At 42.0% G+C, this 25,777-nt stretch overlaps 1 protein-coding gene across 6 annotated transcripts in view; it reads left to right on the top strand.

Moving 5' to 3' along the window:
* Positions 1-25,777, top strand: part of PTCH1 (patched 1) — a 120,704-nt gene that overhangs the window by 14,870 nt on the left and 80,057 nt on the right. The window contains exons 1-2 of one of the 6 annotated variants that reach the window (XM_039343875.1): positions 5,711-8,260; positions 9,650-9,842. In XM_039343875.1, the coding sequence (XP_039199809.1) occupies positions 7,850-8,260; positions 9,650-9,842 (604 nt within the window). In that variant the 5' untranslated portion in view covers positions 5,711-7,849. Of the gene's footprint in view, positions 1-5,710; positions 8,261-8,730; positions 9,177-9,649; positions 9,843-25,777 lie in introns of those variants that run through there. The other 5 variants (XM_039343876.1, XR_005556775.1, XM_039343871.1 and 2 more) reach the window with 5 other exon arrangements.

Raw genomic sequence — 25,777 nt, forward strand, 5'->3', positions numbered from 1 at the left:
GAGCCTATGGAGCTGACTATAGGTCTGAGTGGGGTTCCTTCTTTGTGTATCTTGGGGAGACCATAGAGTTTGGGGCATCTGGATGATTTCTCTCTGGGAATGATTCTTTGCTGGATCTCTTCGCTAATGGGGGAGGCTTTTATTTTGGATCTGGTGGTTTTTTCCAGGTAGGTGGTGGGATCTGTATTTAGGGGTTTGTATGTGGAGTCTTGGAGTAGGTTGGTTAATTTGGTTTGGTAGTCAGATGTGTTCATAACCACCGTGGCGTTGCCCTTGTCTGCTGGTAGGATTATTATGCTGTGTCTTCTTTCAGGTTACGTGGTGCTGTCTGTTCCTCTTTGGGTAAGTTGCTTTTGGGTGGCTTGCTGGTGCAGAGGATGTTGGTGATTTCGAGTCTGATTCTGTTGGCGTCGTCGGGGTTGATTTTGGTCAGGCTGGTTTCAACTCCACATATAATGGTTTCAGTGGGGATGTGTTTGGGAGCGACTGCAAAGTTGAATCCTTTGGAAAGGACATTGGTTTCGGCTTTGGTGAGGATCCTATCTGAGATGTTATGCACTGTTTGTTTCATGTGTGGCTGTGAGGGAGGAGGGGTTTGTTTCTGGCATTCTTGTAGTCTTCGGAGTTTGTTGGTGTGTGTATCTGTCTTGAGGGTGGTCTGTGTTTCGGCTCTCCAGACGGCGAGTTGTTTGGATTTGTCCCAAAGTGCGGGGTGGATTTTGTTGCTGAGTTTGAGGTGGAGTGTGAGGAGATCTTTGTTAATTCAGTCTAGGAGGAATCTTTTTGTGTGAAGTTCATTTCTGATTAGGGCCAATTCTGTTCTTTTCAGGATCCGTTTGGTGGCTGCAGAGTTGGAGTGGAATTTCAGTTGGAAACATGTGGGGATTAGATTTTGATCTCGGCAGTTGCGTAGGAATGTGAGGTCGCATAAAATGGAAGCTCTTTGGACTTCAAGTTTTTCATAGGTCCTGGTCAGATGGTGGATTTCCTCCGCGTAGAGGTTCGATATTTGTTTTCTGAGGTTTTCGTGGGTATTTGTATGTAGGTCTTTGGTTGTTCGGGTTTTCTCCCGCGTAAAATTGGGAGTGTCTTGGTGACGTTTCGACGAAGTCCCATTCGTCATCTTCAGGCTGGTGCTTTCAGCATGGGATTTCGTATACTCCTTGATTTTCTAATTCAATTTTATCTTTGGGGTTTCTAAGGATGGTGGATATTTTTCTGTTTGTGCAGAATGCTGTTTTGATGTTGTGTTTATGGAGGATCTTACTGATTCTGTCTGTGGTGCCTTTTATGTATGGGAGGAGGGCTTTGCCGTTTTCTTGTTCTTTGTCTTGGATTTTAGTGGGGGTTTCTTTTTGGATTAGGTTTGTAATCTTATTTCTATGGAATCCATTGGATGTTAGTACATTGGTGAGAGTGTGTAGTTCGGGTTTTAGGTGTTGTTCGTCAGCTAAGCGTTTTGTTCTGGAGATGAGTGTCTTGGCTACAGAGTTGATCTGTGCTGGGTGGTGGTGTGAGAGAGCGTGCAGATAGCGGTTTGTGTGTGTTTTCTTCTGGTAGATGGTGTGTCCTAGGGAGCCATTGGATTTCTTGTAGACTAAGACATCCAGGAAGGGAAGTTGGTTGTTAGCTTCTGTTTCCATGGTGAACTGTATTTTGGGGTGTAGGCTGTTGAGGTGTGTGAGGAAGTTGTCCAGTTTTTCTTTCCCATGTGGCAAGCTCCCACCCAATCAGTTCATACCCCCACTGGCAGTTAAAAGGAAGAAACAGCTAAGACCACACATTGCTGCTCGAAGCACGAAGCTGAAAACACCAGCCTGAAGATGACGAATGGGACTTCGTTGAAACGTCGCCAAGACACTTCCAATTTTACGCGGGAGAAAACCCGAACAACCAAAGACCTACATACAAATACCCGCGAAAACCTCAGAAAACATATATATATATATATATATATATATATATATATATATATATATATATATATATATATATATATATATATATATATATATATATATGAACATTTAAGTGCTGTTTTTCTTTCAATGCTGCTGTGACCACAAGGACATTTCTGACTATGCAGAGTTCCAACTGGAGTAGTTCTAATTCTGTTACTGTAAAAACATCAAAAGCCTAAACACCCACATAACAACTAATCAGCTTCCTACTACACCATTAACCACAGTTCTCAACCTGTTGTCCACCAGGTGGCATTGGGAATATAGCTCTTCCCAGACAATAAAATTCATGGGAGTTGAAAACCCAACCATCTAGAAGAGGATATAACAGGATATAGATTTCCTAGAGTTGAGGTCAACTCCCGGTAATTGTATTTTTAATATCCTGCTCTATCCTACATTCTTGGGATCTCCTGTTGTTAACCCATAAACAGATTAACAGGTCTAACCCAGCTGCTTCCAAACCAACCCATCAGTTAGGCACTGCCACCTGCTATGGGCATGGAATTGTAAACAAGGAAGAACTTCCACTCTCCTGGAAGAAGATTGCTGCCAGATGCAACCTTTTTGTGTAATTTACGCACTGTTGTATCCCTCCCTAAAGGCAGAGAAGCTAGATAACTTTGTAAACAATTTGCAACCTTCTTATTTTTCCCTCCTTCCATCTTCTTCTTACTAAAAGAAAACATTGTTGATACTGGGAAGTAATTGACTGGTTTCAATAGGAAGCCTATATGGAAACACTTGGAGACTCACAGAATACAGCAGCTCCAAGCTACTATGCATTTGCACTTAGATTAGGCTGCATCCCCTAGCAGGAACAGTATGTGTAAGTGGAAGCATAGAAAATAGAGTATTGCAGCCCTCTAATATTGTTTTAGACCAGTGGTTCTCAACCTGTGGGTCGGGACCCCATTTGGGGTCGAACGACCATTTCATGGGGGTCGCCAAACAACGCAGTCTGCCATTTTTTCCCCCTTTTCCTTAGCTGTGCTACTCCCTTTTATTCTATTGGCTTTTGAAAGCCAATAGAATAGACTCTCTTGAATAGAGTCTAATTCTATTGGCTTTCAAAAGCCAATAGGAATTGTCCAGGCTGTCTCTGCCCTGCTGAGCCCGCCAAAAGTCCCATTCTGCAAACAGTGATGCATCAGTTGAGTAGTCCTCGACTTACGACCGGTTGAGTAGTCCTCGACTTACGACCGGTTGGGGGTCGCGGCATTAAAAAGGTTGAGAACCACTGTTTTAGACTCTGAGCCTTCCTGCTCTACTCCTTTTCACCCTCTGGGAGGGCTATATCTAGGCTACAAAACCTGATGACCACCAGAGGGCAGCAAACAGTCAATGTTTCTGTGTCTCAAATTGCCATCTAAGGGTTGCCTGATTTTTGCTACTTGGGTAGGGCAATTTGAAGTAGACAGTTTATTGCAACAGTGTTTCTTCAGTTTTGTCTATATTCCAAACCAATTTTGTGCAACTTTAGATGCTGTGAGACATCCAGCTGGGAATAAAGCTGCTAACATTTCTGGAAGAAACCAGACTGAGGACAGCTGCTCAAAACTCAAGTTCATCCGAACTTTGGATGCATCTTGTTGCTGCCTAGGTCAGATCTAAGGTAGAGGTAGGCGTGTTGGTACATGTGAATGGTGGGGATACTTCATGGGTAGCTGAAGTTGTGGTGCCAGAGACAGATGTAGATGATGCAAAGATCTAGGTACACAAGAAGAGAAAATCGGGCATGGGTAAACTGGGGATATCCCTGGCTTTGACCACCCAAGTCGACACGAGACGTTTCAACTTACGCTTCATCCTTTAAAGCCCACGCGCGGCCGCGCACAATCACCCACCCACGCGCGCGCGCGCGCGCGCACGCACACACCCAAAACAAAGCCAATTAGAGATGTAATTCATCTCGTGTGTGAAATAAACCAGACCACAGAGAGGGGGAGAAAGAGGCGGCGATGGGGAGGAAGGATATTAAGATAGGGCTGTTAAGTTTAAGCCTCCAGATTAGGTTTTGGAAATAACGTTTTAACAGATGCAGCCAGAGGGTTGCAAAAGGAAGAAGGAAAGTATTCTGCAGTGTGGATTTGGGAAATGAAACCAAGGAACGTGTGAGTTCGATTTTTACCACCTTTTTACTTTAAAATAAGCCCAATTGAAAACCTTACCTGTAAGATTTTGTGGCGTACAAGAAAAGTTTACCAGTAAATCGTGGGCAAAGGTGGTGAATCCTGTTCCATTAGACAACAACTGTTTTTCTCACTCACCAGCCATACCATCCCTTATATCCATAAACAGCAGGTTTTCCCCAGTTTGGAGTCTGGGCTGAAAAGTCCTGTCTTGAAAGGGGTTTCATTGTAATACATCTGGAGGTTATCACGTGGCGCTAAATTAATGTGTAAATTTATACTAAGATTGAGAAGAGAGTAACACAGTTTAGCGTGCTTTTCAGGGCATAGAATGGGGATTGGAATAGATTGTTTAAAATGACAACAAAATCAGACGTGTGCAGATCATTTTTAAGGCTTCTCTTATCCATTTCCTAAGGCAACATGCGTTGTCACGGTTAGTTTAATTGGATTTTACTCAATTAAGTCAATATTCGGATTCGCAGCAGGTTACACTGAATATTAAACTAATCATGGCGGGTGGGATCGCAGGACGTGCTTCGCTGAAACATGACTGGCCAGTAAATTCACGGTTTATTGTGCAACCGCTGACAGAGCCCTCTAGCTTTTCCCAACCTGGCGCCCACACCACGCGGTCATCCTGCAGCTTCTTCCCAGGCAGCGTGGCCAAGGGCACCACGCAGAGAAGGTTGTGGCTTCTCTATGCAGTTGGCACGGAGGAACTGAGTATGACAAGAGACCTTTTATAGCAAAATATGTATTTTACCACTAAGTTATATGCTGAAAGCAGGGAAGATTAAACAGGAATGGGTTCAAATACACAAAGCCACTTATTCAGAAGCATAGCTAACAATGTAGTCCCGTATATTTGCATTTCGGTGTAGATTCGGTTCAGTGTTCCCCAAGTAGTATGACAATAATTGATGGTGATGTGCCATCAAGTCGATATCGCCATTCCCAATTACGTGTCTTCCGCTGGTTAGGAATCTTGGTTAATTAGGAATCCAAGGTCATCTGGAGGATACCGTATGCTAGGGGAACACATGAAGTGAAGTACTGTGGCTAAAAGCCGAGAGGCGTTTTAACTTTGCTTCCACGATTTCCTAAACAGCTGAGTGCTAGTGTCTCACATCAGGCCAGCAAAAAGGTCGTGAGAATCATTAGCCAGCCGAGTTTCCCACTTTGGCTTCTCGGGTTGCCGATTGTAACACGCCTGTCGGTGGGGGAGGAGAGGTCCACACGTGCCTTTGGGAGGAACTGAAACTTCTTTGGATCAGAGCGTACTTTGATGTCTTTGCCGGGGCTGCTAAAGTGGCTGAGGGATTAGAGTCTTCACCAAGGACGCTATCGGGTAAAACCTCTGCGGCCAGTCCTACGCAATGTTAAAAGATCCGCAGGAGTAAACTACTGGCGTTCAGGGCGCAGCAGGCGGCTGCGAGCGAAGAATCGGCTTCTCTAAGCCTTCCTACACGGCTGCCGTGGCAACACCCCCCTCCCTCCATTTAGCATTGAACTGAATGGAAACGTCCTTTGCTCCCCTGCCATTGGCCTACAGATGTCGACGTAGACTGCTATTGGGCAGCGTAAAGGGGAGAGACCTCCTTTAGGAATGTACTATGGCTTGTCTGGTATTTTTCTCTCCTAGGGAGGGAGGAGCGAGTAGCAGCTTCTTTCTGTTACGCTGCGAGGCTAAGGCCGCATTCGTGTGGATAGCGTTTTAAACTTGATGGCCTAAGGCCCTGCGTGCCAAGCGAAGAAACGACCGCAGCCCACCCCACCAGATCTGCGACGGAGGGAAGCCCAGCCTTGTGTGCATAATCCAGAGCCAGCCAGTCACGTGAAAACTGTAGCCCGCCTCCACGGCCTTCCCCTCTGAATGTGCGGTCTTTTCTAGTTCCCCTCCACTTTTTCCTTCAATGAACACGCGCAAGTTTGTTCCTTAAAGCAACACTCCCGCGTTTCATGCTTTAACGGAGCACTACCCTCTTGTAAGAACGTGGAGCTGAAAACTGGATACGCACGCCGTATGTCGAGAAAGGGAAACAAAGCTTGTACGATCCTTGGACAGAGTTTCCCAGTCTAAATTCTTCATGGCGGATCAAATAACCAAGATGGGCACGTGCGAAAGTTCGTCAAAATAATAGGCAATGAGGGAGATCTGAAAAAAATAGGAAACCGACCCCATTGACGTCACCTATGTCGAATTACCAAATTACTTTGTTGGAACACAAAGAGTTAATTAATAACGCTCACACAATGATCTGTGAGAAACTTTGTATGCAACGCTTTTTAAAAGCCGAACATTTTGAACGCACAAAAACAAGGCTGGTGGAGCCCTAGCGTTTAAAGTATCCGCCAGTGGCAGCACTGTTTCAAGTATTAAGGTTTGTTTGTCGCCTTTTTCTTAGCACGGCTGGTTGTTCTTGTTAGGAACGCGGACTTTTCTTTGATTCAAAAAAAGGAGAAAGGGGGAGACCGCAGGATCCACCACCCTGTCATTATTTGTGCAGCCCTGGGAATTCAGCTTGGACCTCCCAGGAATCGTGGCTGCTTGAGGCCAAGGCGCCCCCAAAAGGACTTTCTTGAAGGGCTCCGGATATCATTTAGTTTAGTCTCTTCTTTCGCGCGCCTCCCGCAAACCAGTTCATGAAAGAAAGAAGAAAGAAAAGAAAGAAAGAAAGAAAGAAAGAAAGAAAGAAAGAAAAAGAAAGAAAGAAAGAAAGAAAGAAAGAAAGAAAGAAAGAAAGAGAAAGAAAGAAAGACTGTATTTAACAGGTCGCTCCTTGAAGTAATCCTGATGTGGTCTTTGTAAAATCGTCTCCCTGTAAAAACAACAGCAGCAACGTCCTTTCCTTCTTAAAACCCAAAGCAAACCTTTCTTGAAAAGAACCGAGGGGGTAGGGAGAAAAGAGAAGCATTCCTTAATGGAAGTATTGCATGGAAAAAGGGCTGGATCTCTTTAAGGCTCCCCTGAAGTGGGAGATGCACACACAAGGGTAGCCTGCCTGGGTGGTCTCTCTACTTTGGTGAGCTGTTGCTAAGCAGCTAATAATAGTCATGTTTGCTGAGTAATTTCTGCCCTCTTTGAGCCAATCGCAGCCCAGAAACCGAAGCCATCTGACAGCCCCAGGGGCGGGCTTTCAGCTCTTTTTCCCTTTCTCTCCCCTCTCCCTTTCACCCCTCCTCCCCCTCCCCCTCTTTATCCAAATGGAGAGAGTTCCTTTTTTCTCCCCCTTCTTCATCTCATCTATTGAAGCAAGGGAGCTGCTGCTTGCTGCTGCACACAGTAGAGGAAGAAAGAGAGCGCGACGCACGCATCTAGGAGAGAAAGAGAGGGGGGAAAGCAGCCGGGAGAGCTCTTAGAGACAGCCTGCACCCAGACAGAATGGTACAGCGCACCGAGACAGAGCAGCAGCAACAGAAGCAACGGCGGCGGCGGCTTTTGTGAGATCAAGGCTTTTCCCCAGGCTTCGCTGCTGTGGCGAGAAAGAGATCGGGCAGAGTCCGGCTTGGCTTCCAGCAGCCGAGCGGCGAGGAGCCTGGAGAGCAACTCGAGCCGCAGGCGAAGCGGTCCGGGGAAGGAAGGCGAGCGCGCTGAGATTCCCTGGCTCCGCTCACCCTCACACCCTGGATGTGGGGAGCAGCAGCGGCGAAGACCTCCGGATCCTCGCGAAATGTTGCAATGGAAGGCTCGGGGTCTGACTCGCCGGGAGCAGCTACAGCGGCAGCAGCGGCAGCAGCGGCAGCCAACGCCGTATGAAGCGGTCTGTCAGCAGCAGCAGCAGCAGCGAATCTCCGCCGACCCAGCCAGTCCCTGGTCCCTCCGGATCGTCCCGCAGCAGCAGCAGCAGCAGCAGCAGCAGCGCGCTGGGGGAAACCTCAGAAGACCCAGCCTTTGGGTCGCCAAAACAACAGCAGCAGCAGCAGCCGCCTCGGCGGCGGCTCTGTGGCGGCAACATGGCCTCAGCTGTTAATGCCTCGGAGCCGGAGAGCAACGGCGACTGTGGTGGCGGCGGCGGCTGCAGAGTATCAGATCGGCTGGGGAGAAGCGGCAGCAGAAGGCGGAGAAGGATAGTGGAGAACAGACGCGCCGCGCCGCCCGATCTGGAATATCTGCAGCGGCCGAGCTACTGCGATGCAGGGTTCGCCTTGGAGCAGATAGCAAAGGTGCTTTGTCGAGATTTCTCGTCTTTCTCTTCCAAATCTCATTTTCTCATAAGCGGCGGGAAGAATCGCCAATAAAATGCTGAGAAGTGGGGGTGGGGTGGGGGGGAATGTTCTTGACTCCCGTAAGGTAAAAAGGCAGCACTTCGTCCCTCCTATCGTGTACCGTGCCCATTTGTCCAGCGTGTTGGTGCTTTGCAAGTCATCTAATCGCATTTCCTCGGGAGGTGTGTGTGAGTGTATGAATGGGACTTTCCTCTCTGTTCTTCACGAACGAGGCTCTCTTCTGTCTACCCCGAGAAAACTTTCCAAGGCTTTTGATTTTTCTACTCAACCCCTGGAAAAAAGCTTTGCCCAAGAAAAGTTCTAACGTTTTCCAAACGAGCATTGCTGCTCCTCTGCCCCCCACCTTCTGCTCCTGTTACCCGGTTTAAGTGTAGAAGTGTGGTTTCCCTTCCAAGAGAGCTCTTTTTTCAGTGAATGTCGCGTTTCTCCTTTAGCGGCAAGGCAGAGAGTGAAAATTGTAAGCAAATTGCTAACTTCCACCTTTCCCGTCCTGGTCGAGATAACTCACCCCTCCCCTTCAATACTCGAGGGAGATAACAGGTTTGGCAGTACCTCCACTTGGCCGGACGGGAAGAACAACAGCAACAAAAAGCGAACGCAGCAGTAGTATGTGGGTTAAAAGATGGGTTTGTTGGTTGATTTAAATAGAAGGAAAGCGCCGTGCGGTTGGTCCCTTCCATTCCCCAATATTGTGGTAATTTCATGACGGCTGCTCGGTTTCCAAAGTGAAGACAGTCCCAGCGACCCCACAAACGGCAATTGTAGACCGTGATTCTTAAAATTTAGGCGGTTGCCAGCGCGTTCGGTAGCCACGTGGGGCCAGGCAGTTGCTGAGAAGCAGGAGCCCAAGGAAGTAAGGCGGGGAAGGGGATGACAAGATTTGGGGGGGAAGAGGGGGACATCAGCTCTTCCAGAAGAAGGGATCCCCCTTCTCCAGTCCATCCCCAGATTGTTTTGACAGGTCGCTTTATATTCCGGTGCTGAGGCGATCATTCCGGGCTGTAGCGCTTTCCCGGCTTGAATTGAAGGGTCCCAGAGTGGGTGGTGCGTGAGGAGAAGGAGCGGGTCGGGCGGTCGGTGGATCCCGGAGGGGAGGCGGATGTGGAAGGCGGTGGGGCATCTGCCACGCTTTGTAGGTTGGCCGGCCAGCTCGGCCGCCCGGGTCTGTCCCGTTCCTGTCACAAACTGCCGGCCGGGACCCTCTCAAGCCGCTTTCTTGCCGGCATATTGTGCTTTTTTCTTTGGGGGGCCGATTCGAAGGACGGTCCGGGCGTGCGTTTCTTCCCCCCCCCAACTTAATTTCTCCCCCTTTCCTTGCTTTTCTAGGGGAGAGCTACTGGAAGAAAAGCACCGCTGTGGCTGAGAGCGAAATTTCAGAGACTGCTATTTAAACTGGGCTGTTACATTCAAAAAAACTGCGGGAAATTTTTAGTGGTTGGCCTTCTGATCTTCGGGGCTTTTGCGGTGGGATTAAGAGCGGCCAATCTGGAGACCAATGTGGAGGAACTCTGGGTAGAAGGTAAGGATTGATCCCTCATCTGGCTTCTCCTCCTCCAAATGACAGCGGGGTTGGCTGAGGGAACCTTCCTTTCACTGGGGGGGGGGGGGCAGAGCGCGATGGTTTATTGGTGTTGGCTGAAGGCCAGATGGACGCTATCAAGTCTTGTAAGCCATTTCTGGAAGTGATACCTTGTGAGATGAGCTGGGGACTAGAAGGGAGGATGGCTACTTGGGTGGTGGGAAAGAAGAAAAGGGGGGATCCTTTGGACCCTGCAAACACCCCCCCCCCCGCGTTCCTAGCCCTCTCCCCATTCTGCTTGTGTGTCCAAGGAGCTGGTGGTATTAGGGCCTCTGTTCCCTTGCAGAGCATGAAAAGAAAGTCTGTGTTCAGAGCAGCTCACCTCCTCCGCCATTTTGTGTGTGTGTGGGAGGGAGAGAGTGTGTAGGGGTGCATGTGCGTGCGTGTGTCCTGTTAGCAGCAGCAGCAGCCGCAGGAACAGGCTGAACGTGATCTGCACAGCTCTCAGTAGGGCTGTGCTTGTGTGTGGTCCTGTTTTTTTGGACAGCTTTCAGCTTTGAGGGGAAAAAACATTTGTTTCAAGGTTAAAAAAAAAATGAAAAAGTGAAGCACAGACTGGACACATGTTGGAATGTTTGCAAAGCAGATTCTTGCTCTCCCTCAGTTCAGGAGGGAGGCTGCTTTAACTGGAAGCAGGGATGGCTGCTTTTTCATATTTTCCCAGGGTAAAATAATGATTGTTAATTTTTAAAAAAATACTGTTTTTTTTTTAAAAATGTTTTTTTTAAATGGTAAATTATGCAGATTCCTTTTTTTTTTAATTCTCTGGGAGAAGCATTGACCAATCTGTTAAGTCATTTTAAAAAAATTATCTGAATCCTTAGGTTGGGTTTATTCCCTGAGGTTTTTGCTAATAACATTCATTAAAGGGGCCTCACAACTCCAAAGTCACAGTGCATTGCACAAAATAGTCATTTGGGGAGGGGGGTTCTATTTCACGGAAAAGGACTACAGAGATTTACAGTGTTGTAATATATTTTATTTAGAAGTAAATCCAAGTGGGTTAAATGGGACTAAATCCAAAGAAAATGGATAACAGTAAAATGGTTTAAAGTTGCAGTGCGATTTTCCTACAATGAAGCCACTGGTTAGAGACAGTTATAGTGGCCCAAAGTCTTCCCCACTTGTACATTATCTCAGCCCATTCATGCCCTGACAATATCAGTACTTTCTCTTTGCTGTAAATTGTCATGAGCGAAACAGCTTAAGTATAGTTTTCCCTCTTAAGCTGACATGATCTCATTACAGCTTCAGAGTGTGTAAATTCTGCAATGCTTTCTTGCTTATCACCTTGGATGCAGTCAGGTGATTTTCTTTCTTTTTTTTTTTTGTGGGTACAATCAGACATGTAGCTGGAGTGTATTGAGGGGCTCAGTGAACATGTCCTCTTTGCCTGGTTGATAAAGTAGTCAATTTCTCTCCCAGGGTTTGTATTGTGCGTTAGCAGTTTTTCACTTGAGTTTATCACCTTGACCCTATTTCTCTCCAGAAAACCAGAGAAAAGAGTAGATCCCCAATATTTTATATTGGGAAGAAGAGGGGGGTATTTGTGCCACTCTACTTTAAGGGTGGCATGTGCAATGACCATAGGCCCACACTTTTATGTGAGAAGAGGGACATCCCTTTTACAATATTTTGAATGGCAGCTATGGGGATCTTTACCTTTAATGCAACAGACCAGTTTTTCCTTACTATGGTATCCAGAAATCAGTGAGAGATATTGAACCAGATTCCACCCTCCCCTTTTTTAAAATCAGTCCTTTATATTTCCTTGATTTAATCACGTCACCCCCCACTCTGCTGCTACTCAGCAAGTAATCATTTTCAAGGATCCTTCTTTACATTACTTGACATTTATGCTGGTTGTGGCTACTTGTGCCCTACCATTTTCTCATACTTTGCTTTTCTTTGTATAATTTTAAACTTGAGAGAGATCCAGATAGAAGGGGGGGGGGAGAAGAAGGGCAAGCAAACTAGTCTGAATAAGACCAGACTAAGTCCAGAAGTCATAGCCCATCCTATTTCTGCTGCAGGGCCCTGATTATTAGTCATTTTCTCTGCTTCTTGAGAGGTGTTAAAAGGGCCTGGTGGCATAGCCAGAAGGAAAACCAATCAGCTTGCCTGTAAAAACTGGTACAGTCTGTTGGAAATTGCCTAGCCAAGCAGGGAGGAGGACTCAGGGGAATTAGCCTTGAATCATTGGTAAGAGATCCAGGAATTCCCCCCCCCTCCCCCAATAAGCTCCATGGAACCTTATCCATTTGTTTGTTCTTAAGGTGAAGCAAGTAGTCTGGGGAAATTCTTGTATTATAGGCTGAATACAATAAAGTAGCTAGTTTAAATCCTACCCATGTGGATCTGGTTGCTTGGGTCTAACACACTCACAAGTCAGGAGAATAGCATTCAGCAGTGATTCTGAACATAAAGCAGGATAGAGACTGGCACCTGGATGCAAAATTTACATCAGGCTTGTTGTATGGCAATTCAGTGGATAACATTTTAACATGGTAACGATGTGATGGACATTTTCTGCTGCCAAAGATTTGGTTACAGAAATCTGCCATCCTGACCTGCTGTATAAGCCAAGAGGTGCCGGTGGAGCAATTGGGAAGGGATGGAGTTATTAACCATATCTAACTCTCTCCATTTCATTGCCCCCAGAGTTGATACAGAATTAGGTAAAGCTGAGAGCAGTCATAACTAACTTCTTACTAACTGAATCCATTGGAAATTCAAACGTTTCATGAAAAAATGGCCTAATACTCTTCCCTTTATTGTCTCAAAACCAACCCCTCCTCATTGTAACATCACAATGTTGTCTTAGTTAGTCTCTGGCCATCTGGCCATTGAAGAAATATATATGATGTCTCTGTATTGTTCCATTTTTAGTATATATGCTGCCAAAGTGAGCACAAGAAATATATATGATATCTGATGTTAACTGGCTTTTATTAAAATGATGAAACAATTCAGTTTGCAAATGAACATGGCAGTTTTCATAATGATGGTTAAAGATAAAGAATAAGGATGTTATTCCAGCTAGATGGAGGAGGAGGAGGAGGAGGGTGGTAGTCCAAATGTGGTGACTGGCTCACCCTATTGGGCAGAGTCATGTAGGAATTTGAGAAATAATAATGTAATAATTAGATTAGTATGTTCTGAAGCCCAATGACTGACAGATACATGCTACTTTTTTAGAGGAATTAAAAAGTGTTAGGAAGATCTATAGTTGATTAGATACTGTAAAAGACCATTCTAGTCTGGCAGATGCATGGAGACTATCCTTTCTAGCTACAAGTTATTTACTTACTTATGCAAACTATTTGCAAACAATTCAAATAAATGTCCAAATCCACAAAGATTAGTTCAAAGTTAAACAACATCTGCCAGATTAATGTCCTTGGCCAAATGCCTGGGGGAAAACAGACAATTCTTTAATGTCTTGTGAAAGGCTAACAAGGTTGGCATCATCTGCATCTCCAGAGGGATGCTGTTCCACAAGGTTGTCACTGTAACAGAGAAGGTATGATTCCTGGGTTCAGAAAAATGATATTTTTTTAATGGAAGGGACTCAGAATATGCCTTCCTTGCTAAATTTGATGGGGTCTTCCCTTGACTGCCATATAACCATAAGCGTGATTGGTAGTTGATCAAACAGAGGCATCCTAGAGAAATCTTTGTACAGACAGTATCCATAACCACTCTGGTAAACCTCAAGTAGACTTAAAGCTTTTGAAGTCTTTGACCTTGAATCTCTTTTTGAAGCATTTGGAGGCCACAACTGCTACAAACTGGTGGTACTTTTACAAACTGATCTGTGTTATATTAAGTTACAGGACAGATTCAGGCATATTATACTTGCAATGCAATTCTGCCGTCATTTGACACCTCAATTGTACAATTTATGTTAATTATACATTATTTGGTTTATAAATGTGTAATGGAGCAGCCACATTTGAACTAACGTGAAGCTATGCTAGTTGGGGAATACTGGGAGTTGAAGTTCACAAATGTTAAAATTGCCAAGATTGGATATTCCTGATCTAAATTGATGGTTGTTATTTCAATCAATATGTTAATTTGCAGAACTATAAAAGGTACATTTATGACCAGTAGGAAAGAATAAAAAATAAAACTGTCAGCATCAGAATCTTATTATATAGATTTGTGATATGGTTTAACTTATTAGAATATTTGGGTTGTCACAACTCAGAAAATGCATCGATTCCCAAAAAGGCAACCAAAATGATAACAGAACAGGAGTATCTCTCTGGTATTTGAAACCAGTATGAAATTTCGTGTCACAAAATGAAATGATGGGGCGCATTTAATTTTTTTTAAGCAGTTACACAAAACATTGAGGGTAAACAAATTAAGCAAATCCTTGCTTAATGACCACTGTTTCAACCACTGTTTGAACCTTTAAATAGTCTTGAATAAATAAAATGAGTGATCATCAAAGTTCTAGCCATCAGAATGATACCATAGTCCTGTGATTGCAATTCAGGCACTTGGTAATTAACTTGGCTTTCCAACTGTAACAGCATCCCAGGATCATTTGTAACTGGGAACTTTTCCTGCAGGCTTCCCACAAGCAAAGTGAATGGGGAAGCTAGCAGGAATTCGAAGGTTATAGTCACATGAGGTCCTATTTTAACAGATGGCAGTGATTCACTTAATGATGATAAAAAGGGTTTGCTGGAATTGCCATTGCTACGTTGGGCAGTCATGTGATATCAGCTTTATGGCTGCATCTCTTAGTGACAGAAATTTCTGTCCTAGTTACTGTTGTTAAGAGAGGGCTACTCGTATTCTTTTTTGAGATTTAGCGATAGTGTATGTATTTGAATACAACTCATATGAAGCGTCACTTTTTGAAAAAGGCTGGGGGAAAAAACTGCTGATTTAGACAGAGCATTGATGTGATCTAGCACATTTCTTCACAAGTTCTTCTGACTGAAAAGACTGGGTAGAGACAGCACTGATGTTTCTTATTTGGAATCCTTCAGTGGACTTTGTATAGCCAATTCATTTAGTTCTTAATTTACTGTAGGTTAAAAGTTACTGATCAAGTGTTAAAATTCTGTTTCTGGCAATTTGAATTGTGGTCCTAAACTCATCTGCATGTTCATATATCTAGTTCAGTGTTTCTCAACCTTGACAATTTTAAGGCATGTGTACTTCAACTCCCAGAATTCCACAGCCAGCATTGCTGGCTGTGGAATTCTGGGAGTTGAAGTCCACATGCCTTAAAATTGTCAAGGTTGAGAAACACTGATCTAGTTCATGGCACCAGGCTTACATGAATGGCATTGGATCTGCTCCTACCCTTCTGACAGGGCCTGAAAATCTGGCTCTGCCAGCTGGCTTGGGGCCTTAATGGGGAAGTGTCATGCCAGAGGTAATTGATAGATTAAGAGAACCTCCCACCTCTTGTGAATTCTGCTTTCCCTCTCCATATTTTAACTATAATTTTACTTTTGATTGTAATTCTATTTTTATTATTTTTAGAAATATTTATGTCTTATGCTTTTATAGCTTTTAATGTTTTAAGCTGCCCAGAATCACCCTGAAATGAGATGGCGGCAAACAAATTAAATAAAGGGAGGGAGGGAGGGAGGAAGGGAGGGATGATAGATAGATAGATAGATAGGTAGATAGATAGATAGATAGATAGATAGATAGATAGATAGATAGATAGATAGATTTAGGTCTGAAATCATGATTTGGTTGATTAATCTTCATCCAAGACTGGTGGTGCCATCTTATGCCACCAGTTTTTCCTAAAAATTGAGTGGCCATTTCTTTTTGACACAATGGATAATTTATTCTTTTTTTAATAGTAGGAAAAAGAAAAACTGTGATCAACAAACATCAGCATCCACCGAGGAGGCAAATGATGAAAGTAGCACTGTCCTGATACGATCTAAGCTTCCCCCTCCTTTTTATATGCTTGTGATATCACAGGTGTGTATGAAGGAGTAGAGCTTCCATTGCAATTATGTTTTGACAAAAGCAGTGAATCCTGACAATTTCTCTCTTAACAATTTGCTTGGCTTGCCGGTATCCTGTCCTCTTCAGTTTTTACCCATTGCTTTTTTTCCCTACTGTCAAAATCCAATACTGACTTCAGTATTTTTTGTCCTCTCTAATACATTTGGCTGCCATGGTTTATATATGATACATTATGTAATGCTAGGACATAGAACATAAAAATTGTAACTCTATGTTGAAAAGTCACTGTGCTTCTATTAAAGTTAATTAAAATATACAGGGAATTCATTTGAATTGGTCCCCTTTTGATTATTCTTTCAATGCAACAGCATGGGAAAAATGCCATTGGCAATCATGTATGTTTGTCTTTAGTAGAGACTCCTATATAAATATTATGGCCATGAACAGATGAGGAGCAGTTGCATTTTTCCATGAGTAAAAGCATAAACAAAAAAGAGCACAGAATAAAGGACTAAGCAGGAGAAGCTACTTTCCCTACCAATATTCTTCAAAAATGAGAAAAATCGTGGTTTTTGTTTTTCTCTGCATGAACCCAAATGATTTAATCCACTGAAATACTTTGAATGAAAGTTCTTCTTAGGTGATTGGATTCCCATGCACAGATAGTTGTTTTTTTTTCCTGGCAGGACTACAATTAGAGGTCTTCCCAGAATAATGACTTCTTGTCTAGTAAATGACTATGCAATAGGAAGGAAAAAAAGATATCCTGTATTTCCAAAGACCAATCAATGTTCTTTTAATTTCTCTAAATTCCTTTTAATCAAAATCTGAGAAAAAGGAAATCTATTTTAATTTTGCTTTCTCACTTTTCCATCTGTATCATGTGCAAGGTTCTGATATTTTTTTTAAGGTGGGGCTCAACAGTAGTGTTGTATTCATAGGGTAGCTAAAATAGTTTGTTGAGTAAGCTAGTGATGCTAAAACTCATGATTGTCTGAGAACTGAACTAAAGGAATTGGGATTCTTGCATTAATGGTGTATATTGGAGCATATCAAATATGCTCTGCTATAGGCTTCTGGTTCCGGATTGCGGCGCCAGCGGACGTGTGATGAGAGTGCTCTCTCCGCCGTCCAGTTTCCCTTCGTTGGAAGAACCTGGAAAAGGTTGAAAGTCACCCTGGAAGGACAACCACCGCTGAGGAGGACTGTCGCTTGATCACAGAGGGGTGGCAACCCTTCCGTTTGATCCGAGGCAGCTCCTTTGGACCGACGAAGAAAAGATGGGCCATTAACATGGCCGATCACTAAGCCGTACCAGACGAAAGTTAAAAGCACTACCAAGCACAACAAAAGCAACGCGGAGGAATTGGGTGAGACTTTACCTTAACTTTCTTGCACCCCAACTACCTTCCTGTAAAAGCCTTTGGAAAATTTTTCCCCCTTTCTAACTTGGCGGCTTCTGCCTACTCTGGGAACATAAAGCTATGGAAAAAAAAAGAACAATTAATCTAAATGATTAAATAATTGGATTTGCAATTTTTGGATATTTGGGGCCCTAAAAAAATTCCTATTCTTACAGGGACTTATTACTTTACTTATCTGTTAAGTTGGAAAAAAAGGTTATTTTTTCAAACCGGATAGAAACCTAACTTGAGTTTGAGAAAGACTTTACATGTCACTGAGGACATCTTGTGGTGAAATTTGGTACAGCAAGTGAATTTCTTTCTGACTGGGAGACTTGTGAAACTAAGATTTGGCCTTGGCACTATCAAAAAAGACAAGAATTTGAAACAGCTGGATGGTGAAAACAACTCTTTATAGTGGAGGTGGACATTATTGACTTTTTTCAAAAATAGCCTCCACTAAAGGACTATCTGTAAACCCCATAGAAATGGAGGAATACTACCCATAACTTAAGTATAAATTGATACTTGAAAAAATCCTTGAGGCTACTGAGCTAATGAATTCCAGACTGAAAAATAAAGATGCCACTTCAAAGCTACAAAAGGCAACCCAGAGTCCGACTGATGAACCTACAATCCAAAAGGCAACAGAAGAGGAAGGAATTAATATATACCAGCTACAACCTACTGAGAACCCTGATACCCAGACCTTGATCTTAACCAAAAAACCTGCAACTCTTAACAGCATCAGAAAGTGAAGAAACCAACACTAAGACGGAAGGTGCTGAAGATTTACATGTACAACACATTGAGAACCCAGATAAACCAGATAACTAAACAACAACTATAACATTGAACATGACTGTCTACTTAAACCAGCTGAAATTAGAAGAAGGACCAGACTGAACTGACGACAGATGTACTGAGCCAAATATGGAGACCTGAATTATTGGATCAACAATCTAATGACTATGAAGGGGCCAGCTTCTTTGGAAAATTGATAATTGGATGGTCTTTCTTGACCCAAATGATGTATAGGGATGAAGGGAGATCCACCTGAGGAGTTAGAGCAGTGTTTCTCAACCTTGACAATTTTAAGGCATGTGGACTTCAACTCCCAGAATTCCACACCCAGCATTGCTGGCTGTGGAATTCTGGGAGTTGAAGTCCACATGCCTTAAAATTGTCAAGATTGAGAAACACTGAGTTAGAGGCATTGCTAAGGAAGCCTACTTGGTACAAAAAGAAAGCTAGAGTTAGACTTCAAAATGGTTTTTTTATGTGACCTATAATGGAAGAGTTTAAAATCTCTTTAAAATCTCACTCAATGGCCTAAGGAGAACTTAAAAGATACTAATTGATTTAATATTTAAGATCTAGATTTATAAGGGAAATAAAAAATAGTTACTAGAATAATAGTTTTGGATTATAATACAGAATTTGGATTGAGATGATAAAAGGTTATCTTATGAGTAAGGGATGAGATATTAGGATGAGAAATAGAATATATTTGTGAAATAAAGTAAGAAGCTATCTGAGTAAATAATAAATGCATTTTAGATATGACAATTATTTTGTAATGAACTAAGAGAACTTTGGGTCATCCAAAATCTAAAGACTATGGATATTAAGTTAACTGGAATACTGTAACTGAAATTAGGTAAAATTCAAAACAGGATATGAAGGTGTATAAAACAAAATATATTTATAAATGTATTAACTGACTGAGTTATAACTAGCAATGTATTAATTTGAATGTGATACAATAACTAAGGGAAATAGAGAGGAAATTTTTGATGATGTAACCTGACATATGCATGAAAGAGCTTGTTATTTGATTATGGACTACCCAATCACCATGTTGCTTCCTTAACACTTGGAGCTTTGTAAAATTGGAAAATTAATAAAACTTGTTTAAAAAAATATGCTCTGCTATAGAAAGAGAGGGATGCCCTCAAAAGCGCATTAGTACAAGTGAAAACAATGAAGTGGTCTCATACAACTCAAAAGAATTGTGGTAAGCTGAAGTTAGAGGAAGGTCCCATTCATTTTAATAGGACTAAGTCAAAAAGAGCATTCACAAATGTTTATTATAATTTGTTTAACCACGCAATTATTCTGCAGACACAATCTGATTTAATCTGTAATCCCTGAGTCACATTGGACTCCTATAATTCCTAGGTGGGGTGGTCTTGGAGAAGATAATGTAAAATAATAGAGAAGACCCCAAAGCTCTTCTTTCCCATTTATCAACAAATACTTTTCAGCAAGCCTATTAAGAGAGGTTTCTCTCTCTTTCTAAACATAACATACTTGCTTTGTGTAACTTGTTTTGTGATCATTTAGTCCAGTGGTTCTCAACCTGTGGGTCGGGACCCCATTTGGGGTCGAATGACCATTTCACGGGGGGTCGCCAAACCACGCTGTCCGCCATTTTTTTCCTTTTCCCTAGCTGTCCTACTCCCTCTTATTGGTGGCCACACCCAGTTGGGGGTCACCACAACATGGGGAACTGTATTATGGGGTCACGGCATTAGAAAGGTTGAGAACCACTGATTTAGTCAGTCTTCTCCAGTTGTGAAGTTTTCCAGGTGGGCTGCACTACAACTCCCATTTCCATCACCCAGAAAGACAAATAATGAGTGGGGAGTGACAAGGATCCATTTGGGAAAGGCTGCTACTGAGTGTTGCATTAATGGGAGGGAGGAAGGGAGGGAGGGAGGGAGGGAGGGAGGAAGGAAGGAAGGAAGGAAGGAAGGAAGGAAGGAAGGAAGGAATCCAAACCAGAGCTGATTACAAGTGTTGTATCATGCTGCTGAATAATAGATACAGCATTGTAATAATAAATGTTGCTTTATTTATAGCTAAGGAGCAAATTCCCCTTTGTTTTAGGATCTTTAAAAATAGCACTATCAAAGGATTTATGAAATAGCATCATTCCTTCTTCATAGATATCGAGTGTGATCTCTTGATCACACTGAGGGGTGTGCTGTGCTCTTCAAATTGCCAGTTTTATTATTTGAGACTGGCAGTCTCTGGCCTCTCTCTTGGCTTGGAAAGAGCATCCTTCCTGTGCAATTGCAATTCCCCAGAATTTCAACCAGCCAGGCCTTCGGCTTATTGTGCATAGCAGCCCATCTCTCCCCTCCACTTCCCCCCTACCAATGTTTGAAAGTTTGAATATACTGAATAGAATTGGCCAAATAAGGTGAATGCTTCAAATGTCTTAAAATAGATCTCCGTGGCCGTTGCAATAAAGACACTTTATTTTTTGTTGTTAAAACTTTTGGAAAATTATTGCCTCTCAAGGAATTGTCAGTATTTATATTAGAGACCAGTCTGCTTCGTGTAATGTCATCTAGAGTGGGAGAGAACTTGGTGTCAGAAGATATCATGCCCTTGAAGCCGCAAACAAGTGAACGATCAACTTACAAAATCCCAGCTCAAACTTTATCCTGAGAAGAAAGTTTGAATGAGTTTTAAGATCATCCAGACTCCGAAATGAGTGATTAGTAGTATATGTTTAAAACTATTAGGGCTTGAAATATTTATATAAAGATTGTAAAAACCCACCTGGTGGGCAGAAACTCAGGGGAAAAAAACACAAGAGGAGATGAGGAAATCAGAGATCTTAAAGAACCAACACTGCATTTTAAAACCATTTTCCTTTCCAGCTTACTATTTTGTGCCAATGCTCATAACCTTCTGTAAACATAATGAGTCTCTTACTCTTGAATCAGCTTTATCAGTGTCTTAGATGAACTATAAATTATCTTTCCTTTATATACCAATTTTAATATTTTTTTAAATCTTAAAGCTACATAACATGTTTATTTTCTTTTTTTCTTTAGGCCCTGAAATTGCACTTAACTTGTGATGCAGTCCCTAACATGCTAGTTTAGGAAAAAACAAATTTCATTAGACACAGTATGACCAAAGTTAGAGAACATATGCCTTGTTTGTTGTCCCCTGTTGCATGGAGGCCTTAATGCAGCATTTCATAGATCCCTCATACTAGAGAATCATTTTATTTTTCTATCTCCTCTCATATCATTATTACATTTTGTCTGGAGATAGTGAGAAAACTCAATATGCAATAAACATATGAATGTACATGTTTATTTTGAAATCTGATGCCCTCTTAGAATGTTTCCAAGTGTCCCTTCCCCAGCAAAGGTATCACAGACTTGACAATAGGTTGTCCTCTAGTTATGACTGTGATGAAGCCTACCTATCATGTTGATAATTCATAGTAAAACGGGTCAGTCACTTTTTTTTGCTGTGACTGATGGTTTAATTACTTTTGTCAATTTTGGGCCAGTTTTGCCAAAAACCTGTAAATAAATATTGGTTTTTGGCAAAATCATCGTAAATTACAATCATGTGACCTTGGAGTGCTTCAAACGGCTGTAAATGCAACCCAACTGCTGAGTGCCTGCAGTGCAGTTACAGGACTGCAGGGGGAGGCACCATTAGAATTTTGAATCTCTCATAAGTATCCTCCAAATATGTCTATTGGAACTTTAAATGGTTGCTAAGCAACCGGTCGTAAGTTGAGGATTACTCATACCATAGAGTGGTCTACCTTACAATGGCCCATTTATTTTACCTCAGTTTTAATGTGCTTTCTGGAGTTTTCTATTAAAAGCAGGTCACACATTGGAACTTAAAGTCTATCCAAAATGTCAATTGGTTCAAATAAAACCAGAGCAAAGTTGCTGTCTAGCAGGACATTTTAGACTTGTCTATATATTAAAATCTGATTTGCTGAGATGAGCAAGTGGGGATTAGGTGCTAGAATTCTCTTCGGCGGGGGGGCTGGTCTGTGACTGTAAAACATACGTCTCACCTCTGGATGTGTAGTGTAGATGCTTAGATTTTTCTGATGTCAGATAAAAATCGGCTTGAATTTCCTTGGCTTTCAGTGTACTGTATGCTTTGTTTTTATTGCTGCTGTCTATTATTTGCCAGTGATCTGCATTTTTCTGTGATTTCTTTCCACAGTTGCAAAATTATATGTACATTAATATTGAAATGCATTGTTTGCTTTCAACAACACCATACTATTTTTTGGATTCACTTGAGCTCCCAGACAGTTTACCAAGCTTCTCATGCCTATAATGAAATAAGGGGAAATAAGATTGATAGAAATGGACTTTCTGCCATTCAGGGAAGGATTTGTATTACAGAAAATGTTATTTGCTGTTATAGATGGAGGATAGTGTCTCATCACCATTGCACCAATCTCTGGGTTTCTGATAGCATGTTAATGTTGGGTAGGAGTGATGGGATTTGTAGCCAACACAATGGCAAGCATCCATTTGGGGGAAGCTGCTATAAAATTCTGCATAAATAAATAGCTTTAAAGCAAAGTTAACTGCAACAATACTTTTTCCAGCTAAATAATGAATATAACAATAAATGCTATTTTTTATATATTTTATGCCTAAATAGCAAATGATGTCTTTAATTTTAGGATCATAAAAGATAAATGATCGAGTTAATTTTTAAAAAGTGTCATATCTGAAAATCTAGATGGGGAGATGGCAGGTCTTTCCACATATGTAACTTGTAGAGTCTTGGTAAGGCCATTGGTTACCATCCAGTCTTCTCTATCAGAGCCAATGACCATAGATTCCTTTCAGTGCAGAAACCAAAGTATGCAGTTTCATAGATTGCATACTGTAGTTGCTGGACGGCAACATTGATAAGTAAGTAATAAAAGGAAATTTTAATATTCTATCCCTGTACATTCAAATACACTGAGATTTCTAAAGAGGATTGATTCTCTGTGTGGCTTGATGAACGTGTGAAGGTGCATATGTAGGTGCTCCCCCCTTTTGCCACCCAACTTCACATCTGCCCCTCTAGTCCAAACCCCTGCTCTAAATTCTAGGACCTAGGTGAATTATACACTCTAAATGAAGGTGTATAAAATGTTGGCATTTTTGGAACTAATGATTTATACAGATTTTGGTTTATTGATGCACTCTTCATTAAAGACTTTGGCTAGTATTTTCATAAAGCATAGGCTCTGTCATTGTTCCATACTATCTATGCCACATAAACCTGAACTGCGCAATTGGTACAAAAAGGGAAATGCTGCCATAGCAAAAAAAAAAGTGAATAGTGGATTTCATGTATAATTTTCTGTACTGGCTTCTTGAATTTTCTGCTTATTATTCAATTTATTACTCAGCTGCACCCAAAAAGCAGCAACAGGTAGTCCTTGCTTACCCACCACTTATTCAGCCAATATTCAAAGTTGTGACGGTGCTTTATGAGTGGTACTTATGACGGACCCTCAAGGTTTTAGCCGTCTTATCACCCTGCGGTCATGTGATTGCTGTCTGGTTGTTTGGCAACCAATTTGCACTTACAACTGTTGCAGCACCTCATAGCCATGTGGTCACCATTTTCAATCTTCCCTACTGGCTTTCCACAAGCAAAGTCAATGGGAAAAGTGGCAGTCACTCCTGGATCCATGAATGTTTATCCATGCCACCGTAACTGCCTGCACACCTTCCCCCTTCTGGCAGCAGCAAGCTCTAAGCCTGAAATCGTGCATGCTTACGTCCTTTCCTACTTGCAAGCTGCCTGGGACTTGCAATTTCCTGCCAGCTTCCCCATTGACTTTTATTTTTTGGAAGTTGTGAGGAGATCCGCACTTAATGATCTGTGATTCTTGCTCAGCAGTAACAATAGGGACTGACCAGGATTGCTGTCACTGGGCGATGCACTCCCATCACTTCATGCTCTATGAAGGAATTATATTTCACAATGTCATAGCTGAGTGAGATGAAGGAATCCAAGTAGTGTCAATATGTACTCCAGGACTGCATTTTGTATTTGCTTTTTGGATGTGATGGATTTCACCTTCCATCATTCTAGGCTATCCGGCTGTGATCATGCTACCTAGGAATTACAGGAGTAGAAAACCAGCATCTTAGCTGGACGTTAGAAAAGTGTGCTAAGTTGAGAACAACTGTACTACACATTCATTCCCAGGCAGAAATCTGTAGTCTATTTGCAGAAGTGAGGCATATGTGTGTATTTCATACGTGTGTATTTGGTAAGTTACCATTTAAGACCACAATAGATGGAACAATATATAAAAAGCTGGAATCTGTCACAAGATGAGCTGTTATCTCCTGTGAGTTATTAATTTACATCTTACTATACAGATGTCCCTTCTCATAGCCTTAAAATAACATTCTTTTCCTTTTTGAATGCAAGTTAGATGTCTTCTTCCCCTTTACAGTATAGCCTTAAGTTTAGTTGCTATGTTTCACCTATAGCTATTATTTATATGAAATCATTTCTGTATTGCAGCAGAAGTGAGGTCATATATTTGTTCCTGTCTTAATATCGGACCTCCTCCTGACATCTCCAAGAATGTGTTTTTTTTTCCAAGGGAACCCCAAAGTGGGAGCATCTGCATGCAGTTATTAAAGGAAGAAGGCACTCCTGCTTCAACTTGGGAATGTATGAATATGCATCACATTAAATAGAATCTGAAGGGGTTAAACATTCAAATGTTGAATCTTGCCATTAATATGATTACCATTGGTCTAGGCACAACAGAGTTAATACTGGGAGTTAAACTGGAGAAAGGGAAAGGGACAGAGGGAAAGAGAACCCAATTCTATGGCCAGTCTTTTAACCCAATTTGGACAACTTTTCCAGAAGCAGAGCACCTCATCTGGGCAGGTAGCGATATAGGATATCACTAGATATCATCTGTTATTTTCCTCTTATTTTGTTGTTGTTGCATTTTCTAAAATATGCAAGCTTAACCAGTTTTGTGAACCATTATGGCCTAATGCTATCTGTAAACCAGGCCAATATGAAGTGTTCAACAAATCACTGTTTAGTAATTTCTGTCATAGTACAATGCATGAAAAACATATTTTTGTTAAGTTCCCCCAAAGTTGAAGGGCAATTCCAGTACAGTCTAAAAGATAATCAGAGGCTACAAAAAAAACAGAAGGGGTGAGGAACGGAATTTAAAGCAGCCTTAAGGACCATGCACTTTCTATCTCTACATTAGCTATGGGGATAAAAGTAAATAAGCAATATAATTCTTGTTCAAAAGATCAATTCCTGACCCCTTTATTTAAAAATTCTTGGGCAAAAGGGTTTGGTTTTGTGAAGCTGGGCTGGAGAAAGCATCTGCTCAATTTCTTTTAAAAATTGATGTCCTTCCAAATACTGTAGGTATGATATAGTTTGATGTTCTGTAAGTAAATTGTGTAGATGCAAATGCTAGTTTAGCAGCTTTTGCTGCGTACCAGCCATTGGTACAAATTATTTGCATTCATCCAACTTCAACATTTTGAGATGTTGGAAGAGTGTCCCTCGCCCCCCCCCCCAGAATTATTTGCTTGCAGTATAAGCATCTATTTCAGGAAATTCCTTAACAATGGGAATTGAATGGTGAGATAATATAGTCGTATCATTGAAACAGAAAACCTGAATTGATTATATTTTTGTGTCTGTTATTTGGGGATAATTTCT

Source organism: Crotalus tigris, unplaced genomic scaffold (genome assembly GCF_016545835.1).
Source record: "Crotalus tigris isolate CLP2741 ecotype Arizona unplaced genomic scaffold, ASM1654583v1 scf7180000017881.257975618366:2651188, whole genome shotgun sequence".
In the NCBI taxonomy this organism is placed as follows: Eukaryota; Metazoa; Chordata; class Lepidosauria; order Squamata; family Viperidae; genus Crotalus; species Crotalus tigris.